We start from the raw sequence: 23,744 nt of genomic DNA on the forward strand, positions 1-23,744 counted from the left end.
TTAAATAAAACTATGTTTTTCATATTCCAGGTATGTTTTTCATTGCAATCAACACGCCGGGGCGGTAGGAGACGAATACTTAACGCCGACACAAAGAGCTCAAAAGCAAGTAAAGAAACTCAAATACCTCCTGCAGCAAGCTCAGAAGGATTTAGAAGAGAAAGATAGTGATATTTTGAAATTAACCAAAGAAGTAGTTGAATTGAGATTGTATAAGGCTGCCCTAAGTTCGCCAGAAGACAAATCAAATTCGAGGTAAGCACAAATACATTCAGTAAACTTTTATGTATCTTGAAATCAAGCATGTGAGTGTTTTACGTGGATGGGCAGACATCTGGTGTATAAAATGAGTAAAAATAAGAAATCAATATGTATATCAAACCTAATCTTAGATAAAATAGGTTCTTGTATCATTCGCACTAACACAAATGTTTATGGCATTTTAATTTAAATTACGAATTTGTTTTATAAGTTATTTTCAATGGACAATATTGTCATTGCTGTGAACCTGTCATGATCTTTCGCTTCCCACGGATAGTTGTCATGTGTCACAACATTAACATAAAAGCTAGTTTGAAAATCATTTTCTTTTTTTTTTCAGTGATGCCGTTACGGTTAGAGAAAATAACAGTAACGAAACAACTCCAGATGATGCCGTAGATGGATTATCGAATCACATAGCGAGCGACCTTCAAACGTCGTTTGCCGATTCCGGCCATTTTGAAGACTGCACCAGTTCGTCCGTTTATTCTAAAGATTCTGTGTTATCAGAAGAATGTAGAACGGTAAGCAAACAAAATTCACTATGGGTATCAAAGATCTAGAGCTCAATGAACACCTACAATTTTGCTTCCTCTACAAATATGAGATGATTATTGGTCTTAAAAAATTTCATGAACCTGACTCGAAAAACAACTATTTTTTTCGAAACATTATTTTTGATTGAATATTTTCACGGCCAACTTAATAAAATTTCACCCAATTTTTGTTGCAGTTAATGTTCCGCTTAAAAAATCACGAATAACTAATTAAAGCAGTTAGGTATAGAGAATACTTAATAAATAATAAAGTATCATAACATTTTATTACAGTTCTAAAATACAGGGTGTTCCACTTAAGAAAACTCATTCAAAGTTTCGACCAACCCTGTACCTATACCAAAATTAAACATTTCGCTATGTTAATAATTTTAGACCATATTAGACTATATTAAAAATCTTTTAAACATAAATATACAGGGTGAGTCATGAGGAACTTTACATACTTCTACCATATGTAGAGTCCCTCAGGGAGCATATCATGTGGCCACTAAAAAATGTCAACTCCTCTTCTTTATTAATTAACAGGGTGATTTGTGTAATTGACCATTTATTTCATTTTACTGTAGTGTTTATACGGCTCATTTGATTTTTTTTATTTTTGCATGATACAGTACACTACTATCAAGCATTCGACTGGTATTAGCTAAACTAAAAAATTCCAGGACTGGCTTTGGAAAAATTAATTTAGGGATTCGTATTAAATATTACTCCCTGTATATATTTTTTTTAAAATGCAATAAGTGATTTTCAAACTACATAAATAGCCAATGAAAACGGCATATGTGACAATGTTGTCGCACTTTTATTAAATTTTTAGTGAACGATCAAATCTTACCAAAAATAGAACAACCATAATGAAGTATCAAATTATAAGGTAATTAATTTAAACAAATGTTATAAATTTCAAACATTTTAATTGAAATGATAAACTGAGTCACTGCACAACAAAAAACAGTAACTACTAACAATAACGAAGAACAATTAAAAAAAAAACTAAAAATATGTACATAGTTATGATAAACCCATAAATTAGAACTGGAAAAGATACAATAATGGTAACAAAATAAAAATAATTCAAAATAGATCTTCGAAATGGAACCCTGCAGCCTGTACACATTTTTGTTGCCGAATTGTTAATTGACGTATTGAATTACGGATACTCTGGGGATCGTTTCTAATAGTATTACAACAATGTATAATTCTATCAATTAATTGTTGTCGGTTATTAATATTCACTGCGTAAACTAGTTGCTTCAATCGTCCCCAAATATGGTAATCAACGGGATTGAAATCAGGGGATCTTGAAGGCCACGAAATAGGACCTGCACGTCCTATCCACCTGTTGCCATAAACATTATGCAAGCAAATTCGGCAAAATATTTTGTAGAAAGTTCAAATAGACCTGCCCTGTTAAAGGACCATCAAAAAAGTGAGGACCTACTAATTGGTTATTTATGACACCAATCCACACGTTAACCGAAAACCTTAACTGAGAACGACGTTCTCGAATAGCATGGGGATTTTCTTCTGCCCACACATGTAAATTTCGTGAATTATTTATCCCGTCTCTGGTAAATTGGGCTTCATCAGTAAATAGTGTCCTGTATAGCGTTGGTCGACTATTGTTAATCCATCTACAAAATTCCAACCTATCGATCTCATCTCCAGCATGTAGTCGCTGAACCATTTGAATGTGATATGGGTATCGATTATTTTTTTGTAAAACTCTACTTACTTTTGATTGAGTAACATTGAGTTCTCGACTTACTTGTCTAGTGCTTATTGTAGGGTTCATAGTAACGGCGTCCATAATGTCATCTTCCTGCGCTTCATCTACATGTCGCTCTGTTGTTCCACTAGGAAAAGTGCCATTTTCTCGCAAATAATTAAAAACTGACCCAAATGTTGGATGACTGGGAGTTCGACGATTAGGAAATCTCCTGCGATATTCTCTACTAGCAGCCCTACCATTCCCATTACAGAATCCATAAACAAATATTATGTCTGCATATTCTGTGGTCGAAAACTGATGTGGCATTTTGAACGAAAGTAACAAAAGCTCTACCAAAACTAACACAATATACTTAACGTAGATATGACAGAAGAAATATGTATTCTTGTACACATAAATAACAATTGATAATGACAATAATGACAATGGGTATAAAATATCAAGAAACGTCAAACGGTCAACGCCAACCTTCATTTTAAACTTTTTTAGATTTATTTTTATTTAGTACAGTTGATGCAATGTATTATTATTTGACATATAATTTTAATCATTTACAATCAAAAAAAACTAAAACATACAAGAGGTTTGACTTTTTAATCAATTTAATTTATTATTTATCGAAAATAATGCCCCAATACGATCTATGAGTAAACATTTAAAATTAAAAAACAATTGATTCTATCATAGAGATAATACAAAGTGACAGTAAAGATGTTAATTTTCTACGTATTAGATTATGTCGTAGGAACTCATTTTAATTAAAATGTTTGAAATTTATAACATTTGTTTAAATTAATACCTTATAATTTGATACTTCATTATGGTTGTTCTATTTTTGGTAAGATTTGATCGTTCACTAAAAATTTAATAAAAGTGCGACAACATTGTCGCATATGTCGTTTTTATTGGCTATTTATGTAGTTTGAAAATTACTTATTGCATTTTTAAAAAAAAATATACAGGGTGTAATATTTAATACGAATCCCTAAATTAATTTTTCCAAAGCCAGTCCTGGAATTTTTTAGTTTAGCTAATACCAGTCGAATGCTCGATAGTAGTGTACTGTATCATGCAAAAATTAAAAAAATCAAATGAGCCGTATAAACACTACAGTAAAATGAAATAAATGGTCAATTACACAAATCACCCTGTTAATTAATAAAGAAGAGGAGTTGACATTTTTTAGTGGCCACATGATATGCTCCCTGAGGGACTCTACATATGGTAGAAGTATGTAAAGTTCCTCATGGCTCACCCTGTATTTTCGAGAATTATACAAGGTATTAATTTTGCTACAAAATTAATAAAAAAACGTAATTTCCTTGTTTAAACTACCTCGTATGACACTGCAAAAGCTTATATTGAAAAAACGAGAACTGTACATTTGAAAATATTTTTAGAGTATGGACCTATGTATGCTCCAATTATTAGCTAATTATTTTGTTTCATATCCCTTACTACAAAGAAGTAATTGGGCTTCCTCACACTAATGCCACACCCTGTAAATGCTTATTGTATGCATATATTATATATTGTACATTTAATTCCATATTGTCTTCGATTTCAGCCTAGTAAATCGGGAAAATTAGTAAAATTAGATAAATCCACATCAACAGATCAAGAAATCGAACACAAAAAGATAATCGAGGAATACGAGAGGAGATTCCAAGAGCTGATCAAAACACACGAGGAAGAATCAATTCAATTAAAACAAAAACACAACGAAAAGATCGAAGAACTCCTACAGAGGATCAGCGAAATAAACGCTAGGTTTGTAAAAAACAACGAGTTTCGAATTCTACAATTTTCAAAGTCGATTTACAGGTATTGGCAGATAGTTCCCGAATTAGAAGAAGCCAAAGAAAGGATCAAAGAGCTCGCGCATCAGCTAGAGGAGGCTAGCAAGAAGTTGGACGAGCAAAACGCCGAGGCGGAGAAGAGTGCCAAGTCGGAAGAACTTCTTAATCGGAGTGAGGAGTTGGTTAAGCATCACAATAAGGTAAATAAAAATATGTTTATTAAGTATATTATTTCTGTTCAGACTGCAGATATAATTTCGTCTGTTAAACTAAATATTTACAAGAAAACTAAGCTGTTTAATATCACTAATAATGTGCCGCATAAAGCAATAGATATTTCATCAATTTCTAACCAAGCTCTATAATCCAGCGTTGGTTTTAATTATACTTACTGCTGAAAATAAGCCATTTCTGAGCTTTTTTAAGATATTTAGATCACAGTACTCGTCTGTTGTATCAGCACCGAACATCTGGAGTAAACCATAGTGATAATATGGTTTATTCCATTTTTGGTGGGTTTTAAAGTCCAAAATACTCTCCCAGATTTCTGGGTAATTAGCTTTTATTTCCTTCCAGAAATCATCTGCAGTAGTTTCAAGTTTGTCCACTTCGGAAAAAATTTCAAAACTATTTCTTAATTCAAGCATAAAGCTGTCATTCATTTGAAGAAATTTTGCAATATCCAAGAACTGATTCCGTTATGATTCCGTTATTCCGTATATTACTGAACCTATAACGATTGTTTGCTAGTATTTCAAGTTTTTTAAGTTGTCATCACTAAGTAGGTAATGATTTCTAGCAATATTAACGTCCCGCTTATCACTTAAGTCTATCACTTTGTAGTATGCCCATGAACTTACGGTGAGAGCAATATGGTCTATTTGGCTTTCGGTTCCATGGTCAGGGGAAACCCAACTCACATTATAGCAATTTCAGTACGAAAACAAGGTCATTTGACTAGGTCGTGATCAGCAAAGAACTCTACCAATAAATCCCTGTTTACATTCCAAAATTCAATATCATATGCTTAAGTCTCTCGTTGTCGCCAACTTTCGCGTTTAAGTCTCTCATTATTATATTGATGTCGCTCTTATTTATTCCACTCAACACTGTTTTTGCATCTGTTTCTGAAATCTCATTAGGGATATAGCACTGGATTACAGATATATTCTATCTTCTATCTCTAGCATATATGTTCTATCTTCTTTTCTCGACCTACTCTATCTTCTTAATGTTCTTTCGTTCCACAACCCACTTTTCGTTTTTCGTTGCAAACCAAAAGCCGTAGCTAAAAGATTAGTCGAGTTTTCTCTCCGGTTAATTTTTGTTTAAGGGGTGCAATAACTACCCCATAGGTTTCAGTCTACTCATGGAGCTGCCTCCATTGTTATGGCGATAAAATTTATATATCAGTAAACTCTTCGTCCCTCTTGGTCATATAAAAAATTACTTCGCCGCAGTACTAGGAGTGAATTCTGCTACCAGTTCATTCTGCTGATTTTGCCCCCTCCCCCCCCCCCACAGATATTTTAATTCGCAGTACCTTCCATATTTTTGTGCCAACCAGCACAACTCCTCTGGGACTTCGGCAGACCTGCTTTACCTAAACTCTCCGCCAACACCTGACATCCAATTCTTCCACAACAGTAAGTTCTACAGAAGCTGACTTCTGCTTCTTCGTCTTTATAAACAAATCTGCTTGTTCATTGGCGGATTAATACCTCTATGCAAGGTTGTCACTCCGATCGTCCGATACTTCTTCTGTCGATTGGTGACTTATCTCTTGATATTTTGACAACAGTCTCCTCCATTCTGCTTATGTGGTTATTCCATTCTTTTTTTCTATTTTGTGTCAATTCATTTAACCACTGTACGTTACATTTTCTTCTAATGTCTTTACTTCTCGATCTCTCAGCGTATTTCCTGTAATTCTTCTCAGTACTGTCATCTCTGCCGTTTCCAGTAGCTTTTACGTTGTGGCTGTGTCGGGTCTTGTTTCTGAGACATATGTCATTATTGGTCTTACACTGGCTTTATAAATTATTGTCGTCATCTCAGTGTTAATATGTCTGTTTCGCCATATAGTGTTATTAAGGCATCCTGCCAGTCTATTTGCTTTTTGTACTTGATCTCTCACTTCTTTGTCCATAGCTGGACAGTGTAATTCCCAAGTATTTTATTTCCGTTAGTTGTTCAATACTGATGCCACCAATTTCTATTTTACATCTGGTTGATTCTTTTCTGACTACTATTGTTTTAGTTTTCTGAGATGAGATTGTCATATTAAATTCTTTTGCTCTAATGTAAATCTTTTGGACCAGTCATTGCAGACTATCTTCGTCTTGGGCTATCAATATTGTGCGCTAGCGTAACAGAGTATTTTTTTGATGATTTCATCCATGATCAAATTGAAGAGCATGGAGCTGAACGAATCCCCTTGTCTTATTCTGCTGCCTATTTCTATAGATTATGTAAGTTGTCCATCTATTCTGACTTCCATTTTGTTGTTTTGGTAGATGTTTTCGATAGTTTTTATAATATTTAGGAGAACTTCTCTATTATACAGAACATGTATTACATCTTTGAGTCTTACTCTTTCAAACGCTTTCTTTAGGTCAATCAGATACAGAAATCAGAAGTTGACTTACTGTACTAAAATTCTTCTGTAACACACTGATTGGGACCTATTTGGGGCATGGGCAGATTCCGCGATCGGAATCGCATCTCTACTCGTTCCCTTTACACTTTTATTTGTATACTCCGAAGAGTAAATCATTTCTGAGTCCCTTCTGGCTACCTCTTTTTATTACGTGTCCACTTTACTCCCACGAGTCGGGATGAATTGATTTCGGGAGCGCCAATGTGCCCTCTGGAACTATTAGTCATTGGAAAATGCCGTATTGTAAAATAAATTTAACATTAAATACCATTTTATTGTCTTGTAGATAGTGGAACTGGCCCAACATCCAAGCCGAGTATCAGTTCCGGAGCTACTAAATGAACTACAAGTAACAAGAAATGAACTAGAGAATATAAGAGTAAGTAATGTGTGTTTATGTAATGGGATTTGCATATCGTTTTCCTTTTTTGTTCTTTTGCACTTCATTTCAACTTCAAATATATAAACAACGCAAATAAATCTTCTAAAATTGTAAAAATGATTAGTGGGTATAAAAGAAGATTTTTAAAGCTTGCATAAAAATGAATTTATTACCATCACAGTATCTATTATATAATTCAAAGTATTATGAATAAAACAAAAACTGTCCAAAAAAACACTGATCTCGAAATTCGGCAATATAAAGATTACCGAGACTGGTGAAATGCGGGACCGAAGACCAAAAGGAAGACATTCGGATACAAGCGGCGCATAACCACCTATATAAGCTAGAAATTAATGGACGCCAAGGCTAAATTTAGGCTCTAGTGTTGCCGAGAGGGGGCATTTGGGCCTGTAGGACCCATCGCCGGCTCTTCGGGCTTCTTCCTATCCCCGGAATTGGATCGGGTATTCACCATCTTTGGTTTGTCGCTGGTAGAAAGGTTAAATACCACCGCTGTTATAAATAACAGTTCCAGTGACAAATATATGTTATAGGTAACGGTTCCAAGGAACAGTTACAAAGTAACAGAGCAAAAATGGAAAACAGATAGGTAAAAATGATCTAAGTATTCCTTGACTTACGGAAGGAATAACTTAGTAAACAAGTAAATTAAATGGTATAAAAATATAATGCAAAGAAAATGTTTCTAAGTGTCTCTTGACTTACGGAAGAAACAACTTAGGACAGAAATACAGATAAATGAAATATGTAAATATGAAACAAGGTATGGAAATATTTCTAAGTGTTTCTTGACTTACGGAAGAAACGACTTAGGGTGGAAAAATAAAATACTCAAAATATAAAACGAGAAATGCAAAAATGAAACAGATTATAGAAATATGTCTAAGTGTTTCTTGACTTACTGAAGAAACAGCTTAGCAAAAAATGGAAAAATGAAATAGACAAATATATAAGTATTTTCTTAACTTACGGAAGAAAATATCTTAGATAAAATATCAGAAATAATAATGCTATATGAAAATATTTCTAAGGGTTCTTTTGACTTACCGGAAAAGAATGACTTAGACACACAATAAAATAACAAGTCAGATATCAGAGAAATACTTCTAAGAGCTCTTTGACTTACCGAAAAGAACTACTTTGATACAAAGTACAAAATCAAATATATAAAATAGAAAAGGCAAGATAAATATTCCTAAGTGTTCTTAACTTACGGAAGAACAGCTTAGATACAAATACAAGAAAATAAACAATCAAAATAATCAAATAAAATATCAAACAATCAGTACATGAACAAATATAGATCAATGTAATATTCTAACCTGAAAAGGTCTGAATATACAATAATGCTAAAATAAAAACGGTATATAGGAAATCAGAAATAAAACAATAACTTAGTAGGAACAATAATAGCACCGACTAGGTCTACAGTAGAAGAGGCAAGCTCGACTGACCGATGAGAGAAAATCTACCTGCTTTTATGTAAAACAAATCCTTTGTTTTACGTAGCAAAAGTGGAAATTTCCTGCATCGAGGAAAAGGAAGAAGACGAAGGAATCGAAACTCATTAGTCTGAACTATAACTATAAATAATAATAAGCCCTAATGCAAGTCTATTAATACTAATGCTAATCTACTTCTGAATGAACTACAATATATACCAAATGAAGATCTCGACTCTATAAAAGAAATCGAAGACGGCCACTGATCAGATGAATGGGTAATGTCAAGTAAATTGCAGAATTTTAGTTGTAAGTTTCAAGATGGTATTTAACATATTAATATCTTATTAGTCATAACCCCAATTTACCGATTTGAGGTTATGAGCTCATATTTATATCCGTAGACATATAACACTAGACAGACTGACTGTTGCAATACACTTGCGTTATGCGTTTGCGTCAGTTGAAAACTGACGCAAAGCAGTCCCTACATCTCTGTCTAATGAGCCAGGTTTATCGACCACTTGACCTTCTCATTGGTTTTCTCCTTCAATTCTAACGCATGAGCTTACGTTTTGCATTGTTAGTTGGGTCAACTTAACTAAATTAGGTGGGATCCCAAAGTCTATTATTGCATTATATAATGCAGTTCTTTTCACATTGTCATAGGCTGATTTGAAGTCGACGAAGAGATGGTGTGTATCCATGTTATATTCTAGTGACTTTTCTAGATTCTGCCTATGTGCTTGAATTTAATGTGTAGTTGACTTTCCATCAATAAATCTGCATTGATATTAACCAACAATATCCCTTGTAAAATATTTAAGTCTTTCAAACAATACATTGCCGAAGATTTTATACGCAGATGCTAACAGAGTAATGCCTCTATAGTTCTTACACTCCAGTTGATCACCCTTTTTATGCAACGGACATATTATTCCCTTTAGCTACTCTTCTGGTACCAATTCATTCTGTCATATAAGTACTATCAGTTTATGGAAAGCTACAAAAAGTTGATCACGACCATTTTTATACGTTTCCGAACAGATTTCATCGATTCCTGGGGTTTTATTGTCTTTTGAGTTTTAGGATAGCATTTGACACTTCTTCTGTTGTTGGGTCTTCACTGTGTCGTCGACGTTGTAGATTTTGTTGATTGTCTATGTTGTAATCTCCTCCAATATCGTTTATATTTAGACGTTCTCTGAAATGTTGTCCTATCTGTTAAGAACTGAGTTTTTATCATGTAGAATTTCAGCGTTAGTGTCTTTACAAATTTTTAATCGAGGTTTAAATTCTCGACGGCTATTATTTAAGGATTTGTAGTATTTCCCCGTTTCATTTTTATCAAATAAACTTTGTATCACATTGAGAGTGTTCTGTTCGTATTCCCTCTTCTTATGTCGATGGATACGTTTTTCCTCTCTTCCAAGACGTCTATACTCTTCTTTTTTTCTCCGTGTACAACCCGCGTCGATGATCACTCTCAACATCAATAAAAAGATGATCCGTGTATCAAGTTACTTAGTTGTATTTTGTCAGTGACTTTATACAAAAATCTAAATATCTCATACATATTTTCAGTTATAAATTTAAACTTAAATGTTTTGGTTTTGATATTAGGAAGATATTCTTCCTGATCTCTTCAGAATATTACTGTGAATATTTTCCATAAATTTCCGTGACAAATAAATCACAAAACTAAGTATCTGATTCTACTTAAACACTTTTTAATCTGTCAAAGAAAATTTTGTATTTACTGGTAGCTGTTGTCAAAGCGTCTTTTTTAGGTTTTATTGCTCACGAGCCATAAATCAACTTTCGCTTGTCGATTACAACAAAAAACCTGTGTTTTAATAATTGTGGTAAACAGACATTACTAGTTTCGTACTAAAATCAAGCACTAAAAGACTGAAATTAAAGATTAGACTATAGAACAAAAAACACTTAGAAAAAAGTCTGTGATAATCCACACAACTACAGGAGGAACTAAAAATGAGATATGGACAAAAATAGAATGTGACATAAGAAAAACCGTAAAAGAAAAATAGGTGTTTGGAAAGTTAACTTAAAGGCAATAAAAAAAAAACATGGTCCAACTCCTTAATATAAGGATCGTAATGTAAGCAAGACGTATAAACTTTCTAAATTATTTTCTGCAAGTCATCAATATTCTCCACTATTATCGAGATATTGTCCGCATATCTCAAGTTGTCGAAAGAGATTCTGTTTACTACCACTCCAGCGGATAACATGATAAACTATCGACGAACATTGATATTGAACTATGATATAAATTGATAAAGATTAACCAGAATAAGATATTACATAATACTCTTTTTAAGAATCATTTCCACTTCATTTTTTCTTTATCACCTGCACTTAAAGCTTTCTTCTTAATCTGCATTCTATTTGATTAATCAAAAAGCTTCATTTTCAAACCATTTCCGTATAAAAATTTAACTACACTAACCAGTGTGTGTGTTTTGCTTAAAATAATACCTTTTTCAGGACGTTGAGTATGCAACAACTTCTAATAATTCACAGCCACTTTTGAGTGCAAAAGAGGCACTTTCTTTGTGGGTACTTGGTGCAAGAAAGGTAAACACGTCAAAAAGTAAAGTTCTGCACCTCATTGGCTTTCAACTAACAGTGTCAGGTTAAAAATTGAAAATAAAAAAGTTAAACAGTCATACTTTAGTACTACATTTACACTCTAGGTATAGGTCTAGGTCTTTATAATGTGTATAATAAATATTTAAAAATGGAATCATGGGTGTTCAGGGATTCTCTTGAAATTTAAAAACATGTGAAATATTTTAATTATGATGAAGATGCGTCTATACATTACGAAAAGCAAAAGCTCTCCCCAGACGCACCGGATATATTAATATGGAGTAATATCTTAAGAGTTTACTATCGTATACGGTAGATCCTCATGTCAAAATTTCACCGTGTCCGAGGATATTAAAATTAAAAGTTATGATTGCATAAACTCAAAAAACTTTATATTTGCTTGCTTTTGACGGCTTTAAAAACCAAACTAATTGTTTTTAAACCTTAAAATTTTGACAGACGTCATGTCATAAATGGCAAATGTCAACACCGACACCAATTCGGTATCAAGTAGCGCCATCTATCAAAGCCGACCTGAACGAAGTTTATGGTGAGGTTGCACCTTCGTTAGCAACAGTAAAATTTTGAAAAGCTGAATTTGTTCGTGGTCGTACGAGTGTTTTTGATTATGAGCTTCCCGGGAGGCCAAATGAAGTCACCACGCCGGAAATGATCAACAAAGTCCATGACATGATTATGGCAGATCGTCGAATTAAGCTCCGCGGTTAATAGAGGTCCTAAACATTTCCTACGAACGCGTACACAACATCATTCACCATCATTTGGGCATGAAAAAGCTATCCGCGCGATGGGTGCCGCGTTTGCTGACAATCGATCAAATGCAAAAACGTGTGACCACTTCGGAGACGCTTTTGGCGATGATACGGCATGATCCGAAGGATTTTTTTCACCGATTTATAACCGTTGATGAAACCTGGGTGCATTATTACACACCGGAAACCAAAGAACAATCGAAACAGTGGCGCAAACGCGGCGAAGGATCGCCGAAGAAGGCAAAGAGTGCACATTCGGCCGGCAAAGTGATGGCGACTGTTTTCTGGGATGCGAAGGGCATCATCCACTTCGACTACTTGGAAAAAGACGAAACAATCAATAGTGAGTACTACAGCATTATTGGATCGATTCGATGCCGAATTGCGTCTAAAACGCCCCGGTTTGGAACGCAAAAAAGTGCTCTTTCACCAAGACAATGCACCGGCTCACCAAACGGCCGTCGCCATGGCAAAATTACACGAATTGGGCTATGAATTGGTTGAACACCCACCGTATTCCCCAGATCTTGCCGCCAGTGATTTTTTCCTGTTTCCAAACCTAAAAAAAATGGCTCGGAGGACGCCGTTTCGCAACAAATGATGAAGTCGTCGCTGAAACTTCTGCCTATTTTGAAGAGCTCGAGCAAAAGTACTATTGGGATGGGATAAAAAAAATTGGAACATCGTCTTACTAAGTGTATCGATCTAAAAGGGGACTATGTTGAGAAATAAATCGATTTAATTCCAAAAAACTTGTTTTTTCTATCAAAGGCTAGTTTTAGGCATATCAATCCACCCTCGTAGTAACACTTCAAACTGAATATTCTTTTGCCAATTTGTACATGTTTTCTCCACTATTTAACTTTTTTAAAATGTCCATTTTATCTTTGAAAGTTTACATTTCCGTTTTCTGTACCAGTAACATGAACGATATTGAATTTAGCAATAAACAAAACTTTTAAACTGTTAGTATATTTATCTACCACCTTAATTACATATAGATAAAATAGTAAAAATGTTGAAGAAAACCAATTATATTAATGATAATTGTTTTTCGTAATATATACGTAACGTTTTGTTTTTGTTTTTGAAACCTTTCCTATCAGTTTTCGAGGCCAAATTAAACAATGTATTACTTTTAATAATAATTGAAGCAATAATACTTATATGAGTTCTTCATATCAGGAATATTCTTTTTGGAAAATATTCCTAGTATAAAATATACATAGTGTCAATATATTATACTGACACTAAATATACTATATAGTATAATTGACAGCCAAGAAAAAGCGCACAAATGCAATTACACATGAACAGACCCGAATCCTCCACCAAAGAAACGAGATACGACTCGCCTTTTACACTCTCTACCACTATTTTGCGATCTTTGGGCAAAGAATATTCCGTTGGAACGATGACCACGCAAAGTTCATTGATTTTGCGCGTTTTTCTTAGCTATGGCTATCTTTCAGTCTGCGTTTTAGCAAAGAAGGAGTATTCTGTGATTTTAGTCACCATTTTACTGTTGTCTGTTGAATTATATGTTAAATGTTCAAAAGTTATCTTTGGCTTACGCATACATAAACTATTTGAATTTATATAAAACATAAAACTTTCTGGAATAGTCTTTATATAATATGTCGATTCAATACAAAAAATATCACTGTCGGCGGTAAAACTATCTACGTATATAAATTTATTTCAGTTTAAGTATAACATATATTTTTTAACTTGATACTGTTTGGCTGAATGCATAATAGCACTTGTTAAAAATGTAGACAGTCCATTATTTTATTTAAATTTTGCATGTCTCAATACTAGTGAACTTAATTTATATACAATCTAAAAAACAGCATTACGGCGAACTTAGTGTGTTAAATAATTAATTTTCAAAACAACTCAAAAAATATGGGCATATTTGTTGTATTGGGTAATATCAAGACTTTATGTGGCTGAGTATTAGAACTGGTGTAGAAGATGATATAAGTAATGATGTCCCCACAGAAATGTTAAACCAGGAAATAATCTGTCAATCTACCAAATTTATTTTTGTCTTTTCCATTACTCTATACCTAATGCTGTTACGTCAATTGTATTTCAGTATGATTTTTTAAGATCTTCATTCGCTCTTATTTGAGGATTTCCTCTTTCGTGCTTGTATTCTCACCGCTGGTGTAACACTAAATATTTACTTCGTTAAATTTTCACTCTCAAGTAAGTTGATATAGCAATCACCACACAAGGCAAGCGAAATACAAAAGTAGAAGAAAAGTTAAACATAGAAAGCTTAGAAGAAGAAGAGACACAAAACTTGTATAGAAACAGACTAACAGAAAAGCTAAACAGCCATAACCTAGAGACTAAAAAGAATATAGAAGAAACCTGGAAAATTATTAAAAAATGTATTCTACAAGCAGCGGAAGAAGCTTTAGGTAAAAGAAAAGTTAACAGAAATAAACGGGAATACAAAACACCATGGTACGACGAAAGGGTAAAAGCACTAGCAAATGAAAAGACACAAGCTTTCCTAACATACAAAGGAGTGAAGACATCGGAGGCATGAGAAGACTACGTGACAATCAGGAATAGAGTAAACCAAGAAATAGATAACATCAAAAAAGAACACTGGGAGAAATTTACCAAAGATATGGAATACGACCTCTATGGATCCCAGAAAAAGGTGTGGAAGATGATAAGGAGACAAAAAACAGAAATAAATGAATTTGTACGCATAGATAACATTACGGAGGAACAATGGACTGAGCATTTCACGAAATTATATGGAGAAGGAGAAGAAGAGAACAGAGAAATAATCATTAACGAAACTCACGATAGAGTACTAATATCAGAAGAAGAGCTACAAGAACGAATAAAAAAATTAAAAAACAGAAAATCACGTGGTCCTGATAAGATAAACAATGAACTGCTAAAATCTGGAGGAACAACACTACGCAAATGGCTTCTAAAATTATTCGTCGATATAATAAATACTGGAGTAGTACCAGCGGAATGGAAGGAAAGTCTCCTGCTACCGATACTTAAAAAGGGAAACTCGAGAAATCCTGAAAATTATAGAGGCATTAGTCTGATGAATAGTACATTAAAATTGTTAACGGCAGTCATAAAAGATAAAATCGAGGAAAAAGCGAACATGGCAGATGAACAACAATGCTTCCGGAAGAATCGCAGCACAATAGACGCAATTTTTATTATCAAACAAATAATAGAGAAGTCTATTGAATATGGAAAACCAGCATACATGTGCTTTGTAGATTTAAAAAGTGCTTTTGACAGGGTGAAGCGAAATGACATCTTAAATTAATTACAAGCTAAACAAATAGACCATCAGATAATAAGGACAATTAATGAAATTAACAAGAACAACAAGACCAGAGTTATAATGCCAACAGGGGAAACAGATTGCATAGAACTAAAAGGAGGAATCCGCCAAGGAGACTCGCTCAGCCCATTGTTATTCAATATGGTGATGAATCAAATAATTCACGAAGTAAGAAAACGACACGGATACCACATGGGAGTGCATAAAATCACGATACTATGCTATGCCGATGATGCAGTACTAATTGCTGATAACGAAGATAACCTACAAAGGCAGCTCCACACCTTCAATATCACAGCAAACAAACTTAATATGAGAATATCAGTAGAAAAAACTAAATGTATAGTGATCAGTAAAGAGCCGCGTAGATGCAAACTAAAAATAGACGGCAAAATTGTAGAACAAGTAATGAAATTCAATTACCTAGGAGTAGAGATCACTAGTGACAGGGATATAAGAACAGAGACCACAAGGCAAGCATCAAAAGCGGCAAGAGTAAGTGGTTGCCTCCGAGAAACCATATGGAGAAACAAATATCTGACCACGGAAAGCAAAATGAAAGTATACAAGACAACAGTAAGACCAATCCTAACATATGCAGAGGAGACAAGGACCGATACAAGAAAGACGAAACAACAAATCAGCAATATCGAAATGAAAGTATTAAGATCAATAGCGGACATATCATTAAGAAACAGACAAACCAACAGAAGTATACGCGAACAATGCAAAATTCAAAATATTAACAGGTGAATAAAAACAAGAAAAAAAACTGGAACGAACATGTAAACTGAATGGGACCAGATAGATTAGCGAACATCTGTAAAAACAACAAGCCGTATAGCAGAAGACCCGTTGGAAGGCCGCCAAAAAGGTGGAAAGATAATGTACAGTCAACAACGACTGAAACAGAATAAGAGGCAGACAAACAGGAGTAATCCTAGTCGCGCGAAGAAGAAGAAGAAGAGTAAAATGATAACGTTAAATTTTTTAATCTAGAGTAAAATTTTAACGTTAAAATTTTACTCTATTTCTACTGTTTTAAAAAGAATGAAATCTGATGAGTATTGTTTGTTTTTAAATGTGATTATCTTGAAATAATTTGGGTAATGTTGTTCTATCCGCATTACATGCCCTAACCAGCTCAGAGGTCCTATCTTAATATGTTTTACGATATTAGGTTCCTGGTTTATTCTATAAAGTTCGAAGTTGTATCGTCTTCTCCACACTCCATTGTCATTCACTGTTCCATAGATTCCCCTTAGTACTTTTCTTTCGAAACATCCTAACATGTTTTCTTTATTTTTTGTTGGAGTCGGGATCTCTGAACCATATGTTAGGACTGGGCGTATTATTGTTTTGTAGAGTTGTATTTTTGTATTTCTCGATATAATTATGGATTTAAGGAGGAGATTGAGCCCAAAATAGCATCTCTTGACCGTACAAATTCTGTAATTTATCTCTGCGGTAGTAGTATTTTCAATGTTAAGGGGCGCTCCCAGGTATACAAATTCATTCACTGCTTCGATGACGTCGTTTTCTATAACAAGTGGTCATAGGATTTGTGGTTGCGTGCTTATTATCATATACTTCGTTTTGTTGGTGTTTATTATTAAACCCATTAAACCCATTTTTAATACCTAAAACTATTACTTTTCACAATTTTTCACCTTCTTGCCATTCAGAATCTTTGAGTCACATCATTCCACCCATTATAAAGTACCTACAAATTGGCCATCTACTCTTAAATACGTCTTAAATACCTCTCAGAAACACAAACTCCTGAGTACCGAACGCATTATTCTGCGTAAACTACAAAGTGTGGTAGTTTCCCTCCAGCGAAATCCATAACATCTTAAATATTCCCACAGTTATTGAGAGGATCAATAACTCTCGAAACAGAAACTTTAGCTACAAAACCATCAACGAAGAATATTCCAGAGCACAAGATATCATAAAAAATTCTCGTTCGGCCTTCGGAAATGTACGAGTCCAAAAACTCAAAGTTAAAAAATTTTACCCACCGTCAATCCTATTACAAATCTGCATTGATGAATTTCCGGACAAGTAAGCAGATCCCTTGAAGCCACCCCTTTGACATTTTTGGCATTCCGCACTCCCATAACCAAACTTCCACTTTCTAACCCTGGAGAGAGAGATTTTACGGTTTCCCAATCTCATTGCACAATGAAATCTGTCTGCAACTATTTCCTTATCAAACACAACACCCCAAGGTAGGCTTTGTACATAATAGTCAAGCCCTGAAAAGGAAAATAAAAATCCTAAACAGGGACAAAAGCGCGACATGCAATCCCAAATCTCTCACAGAACATCGATCGATCGAGAAACGGCATTAGTGCCTTCTCTGATAATGCAGTCAGTGTTACTCTCAGATATTTGTATTTTTTTATTCTTTTATTTTTTTTATATTTTTATTTTTTAATTCAAGCACATGGGAAAAATACAGCATCCTTGACTTGACTCAAGCATTATTAAATTAAAGTATTCTGTACATTGTTTTTTTTTTGTTTGACCCAACTAGTACTCCTTTTATAAAATTGCTTTATATATTTGGAGCGAATTCTATTCATTTGAAAGCTGTCCCGGAGTGGTCTCGTAAAATATACAGTATTTGTAGAGACGATGAGAAAACATTTATTGTAAAATCTGAGTCTTATTTATTAGAGCCTTAATTCCTAATATAAAATATATTTCTTAAAGAATATATACAAAATATTTTAAAAAAATATTACTTAGAACATGATGCCCACTATTTTTTGAGGAACAGATTTCTTTCATTGCATGTTAGTTATCTCAATATTTCTGTAGGATATTATTTTAGCATGAATTTAATTTAATTTAAAAATTATTTAATTTATTTGGATTATTAGAAGTTGCAAATTATCAAAACATAAGATAATTCGGCTTTTTTGTAAGCATTGCAGCTCAGAAAATGAGCAAAAATGCAGTGTTTTTTGAGAGTCTCTGTAACTACTATCTAACAAATTTATTAGGTTCTATATGGGTAGAAAAACAAAAATTTAACAAATGCAACCAAATGTTTCTCGTATATTTTATTATTAACAATTTAAGTGGAAAACGGCCGATCTTTAGAATTTTTGTCTGTAAGTTAAAACCATTATATTTATCAAAAAATGAAAAGAATCGGTTAGTTTATTGAAAAACGTTTAAAACAAGCTATGGTAAAAGTTATTTGGTGCATTTGTTTATTAATAAAGGTTAAAAAAATATAAAATGTAATAAATTGTTAATATCTTTTGCAAAAAATTACTCTACAACTTTCAATTTTGTGTTAAAACGAGGCTTTTGTAGTCAAAGCGATTCATGGAATAGTTTTTAAACAATTCAATTTGTTAATCCCAAAATTGCGAAAATTAACGACTTTTTGAGTTTCTATAAGACAAAAAATAATAAAATTAGGATTCTATGGCCCTGAAATGAAAAAAAAAAAATAAGAGTTGTACTATGAAATAGAATAGTGAAAATAACGTAAAATTAATTTTGAACTCGCTAACGGTACTAATCGACTTGTCGATTCTTGCTGTCCAGCCTGGCTCCGTCATTCCTTGTGTAAACAATATTATTCGTCATGGCGTTTAACGTGTTAAAGCTTTGTCAAGGGTTTATTTTAAAAGGGATTCTTGTGCAATTTAAAGTAGTAAAACTTGAAATGTTCATAAATAAAGCTGTGTCGAATGTAAAAAAGGGTTAATCTAATTCCAAATGGTCGAAGGTAAAGTTTTTTTTATAGTAGTAATGTAACATCATGTTATTTAGTAGTTACAGCTACTGCCTTGATAAGTGTTTATTTTCCTGGTTGATTTGTTGAATAAATCTTTTAGATGTAATAACTTTCGAGTTTCTTTCAACCTATTCCCAAGAATAGGTGTCGAGATTGTATACAATATTTATTTAGGGGAAAGTATCCTCAAATGACATACTTTTCATTTGAGGCATTTTTTGCAGATACACAATGTGCCCAATTCTTGCATTTTATGCAACTAATCCTGCATTCCCTGAATCGATAATTTCTAACTAAAACATTGCAGTAAGGACAAGCAACATCATTCTCATGATCTTCGGCTGCAAATAGATCTTCTTTGCTTTCTGTTTGTGCAGTGAAATTTGACTTACTTAAAACGTTCCTTTTAAATCAATAAATATTCTCATGTCTTTTCTTTTCTTCCTTCTCTTTCTACATTCCTCCAACAACTACTCCTAATTTGGAGTTTGTCTATATTTTCATTTTCTAGTTTCACTTGCTACAAGCACTGGAGAAATGTCGTGCAATGTAATTCTTTTTTTTTGGTATATTTTCATTTTCTTTCGTATTCTTTTTCTGATCATCTCTGGTCTCATTTTCTTTATTGTGAGTTTTATCTTGCTCTTGTTGCGCCATTTTTTCCATAACACTACTTTCTTCTGATTCTTTTCTGATCGACTTTTCTGATAAATTAACCGTATTTTCTTCTGTACTGCTTGTTTCTAATATTCTATTTGTGCTCTTAGCTGGTTAAAAAACTCGTCTGGGTAAATCCTTGGGCTAAATGGGTAAATGTCCGTTTTCAAAAAGCGGCTTGTAGCATTTTTTATTGTTGCTGCTTTTCTGTAAGCAGAATTGAAAAATTCGCCGTTTTGATTCTGTGTGACTACTCGTCCTGGATGGTTTTTTAACCATAGTGCACATTCCTGGTTATAAATTATTTTCAGGGAACCAAAGAAGAAAGCATTAAGCGGCTGGATGCTTTCAGTGATTTATGGCTAGTGTGTCCATCCAGAAGCAATAAAACTTTTGATTCGAGTGATGCCTTAACCAAATTCTGGAATTGCTCCAACCACAAAATGAAAGTATCAGCTGTCATCCATCCTGTTTCGTGAAATAATCCCAAGGACCCAGGAGGTAAAGCATCAAGTTCCTCTTCTATTTTTCCTAGCGAAAATCAAAGCTGGCGGTACGAAATTACGTATACTATTCATGCAACAGACATATGTTACATACTGACCTCCTATGGCTCTAGTCAACGATCCAACTTGCTTTCTTCCAATTATTTCAAAAATTTTTGGAGGCCTCTTTACTCTGGACAAACCACTTTCGTCCAAATTATAAATGCAATGAACTTCAATTTTCTCTTTTCCAGGGTCGTTTCCAATGTATTAAAACATTTTGTATTTAAGGGTTATTAAATGCCATAGCACTAGCTGCAGACACAGCTTCAAGTTGCCTCAAGGATACTTCAGGATGTCGCATACGAAATCCTCTCAGCCACTCTCGTCCAGCGCTGCGATCTTTAAATCTATTTGAAATGCCACTTTTAGTGGCAAATTCAAATGCAAGTTTTTTATGTCTGTGTCTATAGTAGTTATCCCAAACAATCTAGACTCTAATAACAGTATGTGCTCAACAACTTTTTCTTCATCTTCACTTAACGTAATTGAAAAACGTCTCAAAATTTTTGCGTACACTTTGGCTCTTTTGTTTGTGTCATTTTGCGGCATGTCATTTTACATGCTATGTCATTTTAGGAAACCTTCCCCTATTGGGGATGTGTACGGAATGTGTACCCAATTACAAAAACTAATAATTAATTCGGTGATACAATGTAATTTGTGATCTTATAGAGGAAAAGTAAAAGGTTTTAATCAATAGATTTTATGTTTCGTATCTCATTCATAGACGTGAATAAAATTAAGTGTATGTAATTACTTTTTAACGCTCTATTTGCATGTTTACACAGTCTCTTAATATCTACAAAGATAAAAACAAATTCGAGAGTTACATCAAAGAGTTTTGTCATATAGTGCATAACTGTTTTATATAGATATTTCAGCCCAAATTATAGTAATGCAGATCTTGTATGTCATGATTGGTATTGTATTTCTTTTCTATTTTAGGCGATGTACCGGCAGCTGATGGAAGCCAAAAACAAAAACAAAATAGACCCCGAAATCACGTTACAATTTTTAAAATCAGCCGTTTACTATTTCCTTACCGATAAAGAAAATAGCCAAGGTCACCTCAAGGCCATCCAAAGCATCCTAGGATTTTCCTCCAATGAAATTTCGAGTATAGAACGGGCTAGACAAACCTAACGATTTAAAATAATTAGTGCCTAAATATAGTTATATATTTATTGAATTTAAATCTTTATGAAATTGTTAAGAATTAAGTATTATTTAAAAAAATGTTTCTAAAGATATAAAACGTAGGTTATTTGCTTACTATTCGACAAACGGAAATGAAATGTAAGGCAAAGTTTGGTAGGCCATCATTGGCCTCGAATGCCGTACAGCTACCTGCTACAAAATTTCCCGCTGAACTATGAACTATCGGCCGGGCAGTTCTAATGAAGACTCAAGAACAAAGAACTATCGGCACGACATTTATCTGCCTTTTCAGTCTCACACGTTTCTACACTCTATACCATAGATATATACACTCATAGAATACCATACCCTACCCCCTCCCTCTCTCTTGCTCTCTCACCCTCTGTCAACATTTCTGTCTTTATACCCGACTTTTGTACCTGTACATGCTGTCTCATTACGTGTCGCATTTTTTCCTGTCCTTCTATTTTTTCCTCTATTGTCTTCTTTAAATAGTAGCATCTCGTCCACAATTTCCAAAATTAATTATAGCCTGACTTCCAGCTCCCTTTCCAGTCGGCCGCCTATCTACACCACATACTAACAGACATAGTCGTAGTATTCGACATTTTTCAGAACAAAAATTGTCGTTTTCTGCCTTACCGAACCTGCCTACATATTACCTGAAGCATCCATGTTCTCTGAGCACCTATGCAGAAAGTTATCCAGACTGTGTTACTCGCAATCACTCTATTTTTCAGGTTCATAATCAACGACTTCGTTCACTCCCCATCTGGTTTTATTCTTCTTGCCATATTGTGATCGTACTTTCCCTTCTTTTTAGACGTTAAATTGCCGTATTTTCATTTCTTGTTTCGTATATTCTTTCCTTTACTAAGACGTGTATCCAAACACATCTTGTGAACTACCAAAATCTTGGTAGTGCATTGGTTCCCGAGGCACATGCCACACCCCTACCACAGAATAAATAACAATCAGAATGCCCACACTCAGATGCCGCCTTTGAAGTTTACCGCCAAAAGTACGAATAAAATAGTGCATATTATGTCTATGGTTGCCGTAAATAAATTAAACCGGATTAATTTTTCTATGCACACCAGATAAAATTTCACTGAACAGCACTGGCTCCGTTTAAAACATGGCTGATTCCGTCTGCGCGAACGAAATGCGCGTACTTATCTTTACAAAAAGAGTGGGCATTCTGATTGTTTATTATTCTGTACGTAGAGCACGATCAATTGCACAACAGAATAAAGAAACCTTCTCCTTTCGGATTTGTTCCTCCCAGGTTCACGGAGTCCTACGAATTATCTCCTGTACGTGCTGCCCTAATCTTCCGTTTTTATTCAGAGTCGCATTTCTTTTGGAATGACTTACTAGTGCGCATTAAAATATTATCCACCCCCTTTTTTGTCGTTTCTTGACAACTATGGCATCGATTCATACATTACATGTAACCAGCTTATACCTACTTATGTCTCTTATCTACTCTTCGACATGGTCGTATGTGCACACGTAGGTAACTTTCGATCTAAAGTAGAGGGATCTTCTAAAATTACATAATTCAACCGTGGGCAGCCTATATCTTATATCCAGCAGTAACTGTAACTGATATCATTTGTCCAACGGCTTTACTTTTATATCCGTTTAAAAACTAGATATTTTTAATAAGCTAAATCAACATTTTTGGCTGTATTTCAATAATTACTTTTTACATTTTTTTATATACATAGACTCTGTTTAGATGGACAAATTATTTCGAGGCAATAACGGGAGCTACTTAACGGATATCATTTCTTACTTCATCTGAAACAGTCTATTTTTGTTAAAAATTTTCAATAAAGTTGCATCAAGGCATTTAAAACTTGTTTTATTTCATTGAAGAGCACAAGATAAGATAGTTGTTTTTTCTATAACGTAAAACAATATAAAAAATTGTATAAGGAAAGGCACTACAACCAATATGATCCACTCTACGATAAATTTAACAACCCAATACCTAGGTAAGGAATTATAAAAAGACCATTGAA

General features: G+C 33.9%; 1 protein-coding gene across 3 annotated transcripts in view; it reads left to right on the forward strand.

Annotated features, from left to right (window-relative positions):
• The window catches only part of qtc (GRIP domain-containing protein quick-to-court), a 56,657-nt gene extending 33,079 nt beyond the window's left edge, over nt 1-23,578 (forward strand). For 2 of the 3 annotated variants that reach the window (XM_072527492.1, XM_072527491.1), the window contains exons 6-12: nt 31-255; nt 602-785; nt 4,121-4,323; nt 4,378-4,552; nt 7,298-7,390; nt 11,371-11,460; nt 21,502-23,578. In XM_072527492.1, the coding sequence (XP_072383593.1) occupies nt 31-255; nt 602-785; nt 4,121-4,323; nt 4,378-4,552; nt 7,298-7,390; nt 11,371-11,460; nt 21,502-21,699 (1,168 nt within the window). In that variant the 3' untranslated portion in view covers nt 21,700-23,578. The remainder of the gene's footprint in view (nt 1-30; nt 256-601; nt 786-4,120; nt 4,324-4,377; nt 4,553-7,297; nt 7,391-11,370; nt 11,461-21,501) is intronic. The other variant, XM_072527493.1, reaches the window with a different exon arrangement.
• Nucleotides 23,579-23,744: the final 166 nt, after the last annotated feature.

This window comes from Diabrotica undecimpunctata, chromosome 3 (genome assembly GCF_040954645.1).
Source record: "Diabrotica undecimpunctata isolate CICGRU chromosome 3, icDiaUnde3, whole genome shotgun sequence".
In the NCBI taxonomy this organism is placed as follows: domain Eukaryota; kingdom Metazoa; phylum Arthropoda; class Insecta; order Coleoptera; family Chrysomelidae; genus Diabrotica; species Diabrotica undecimpunctata.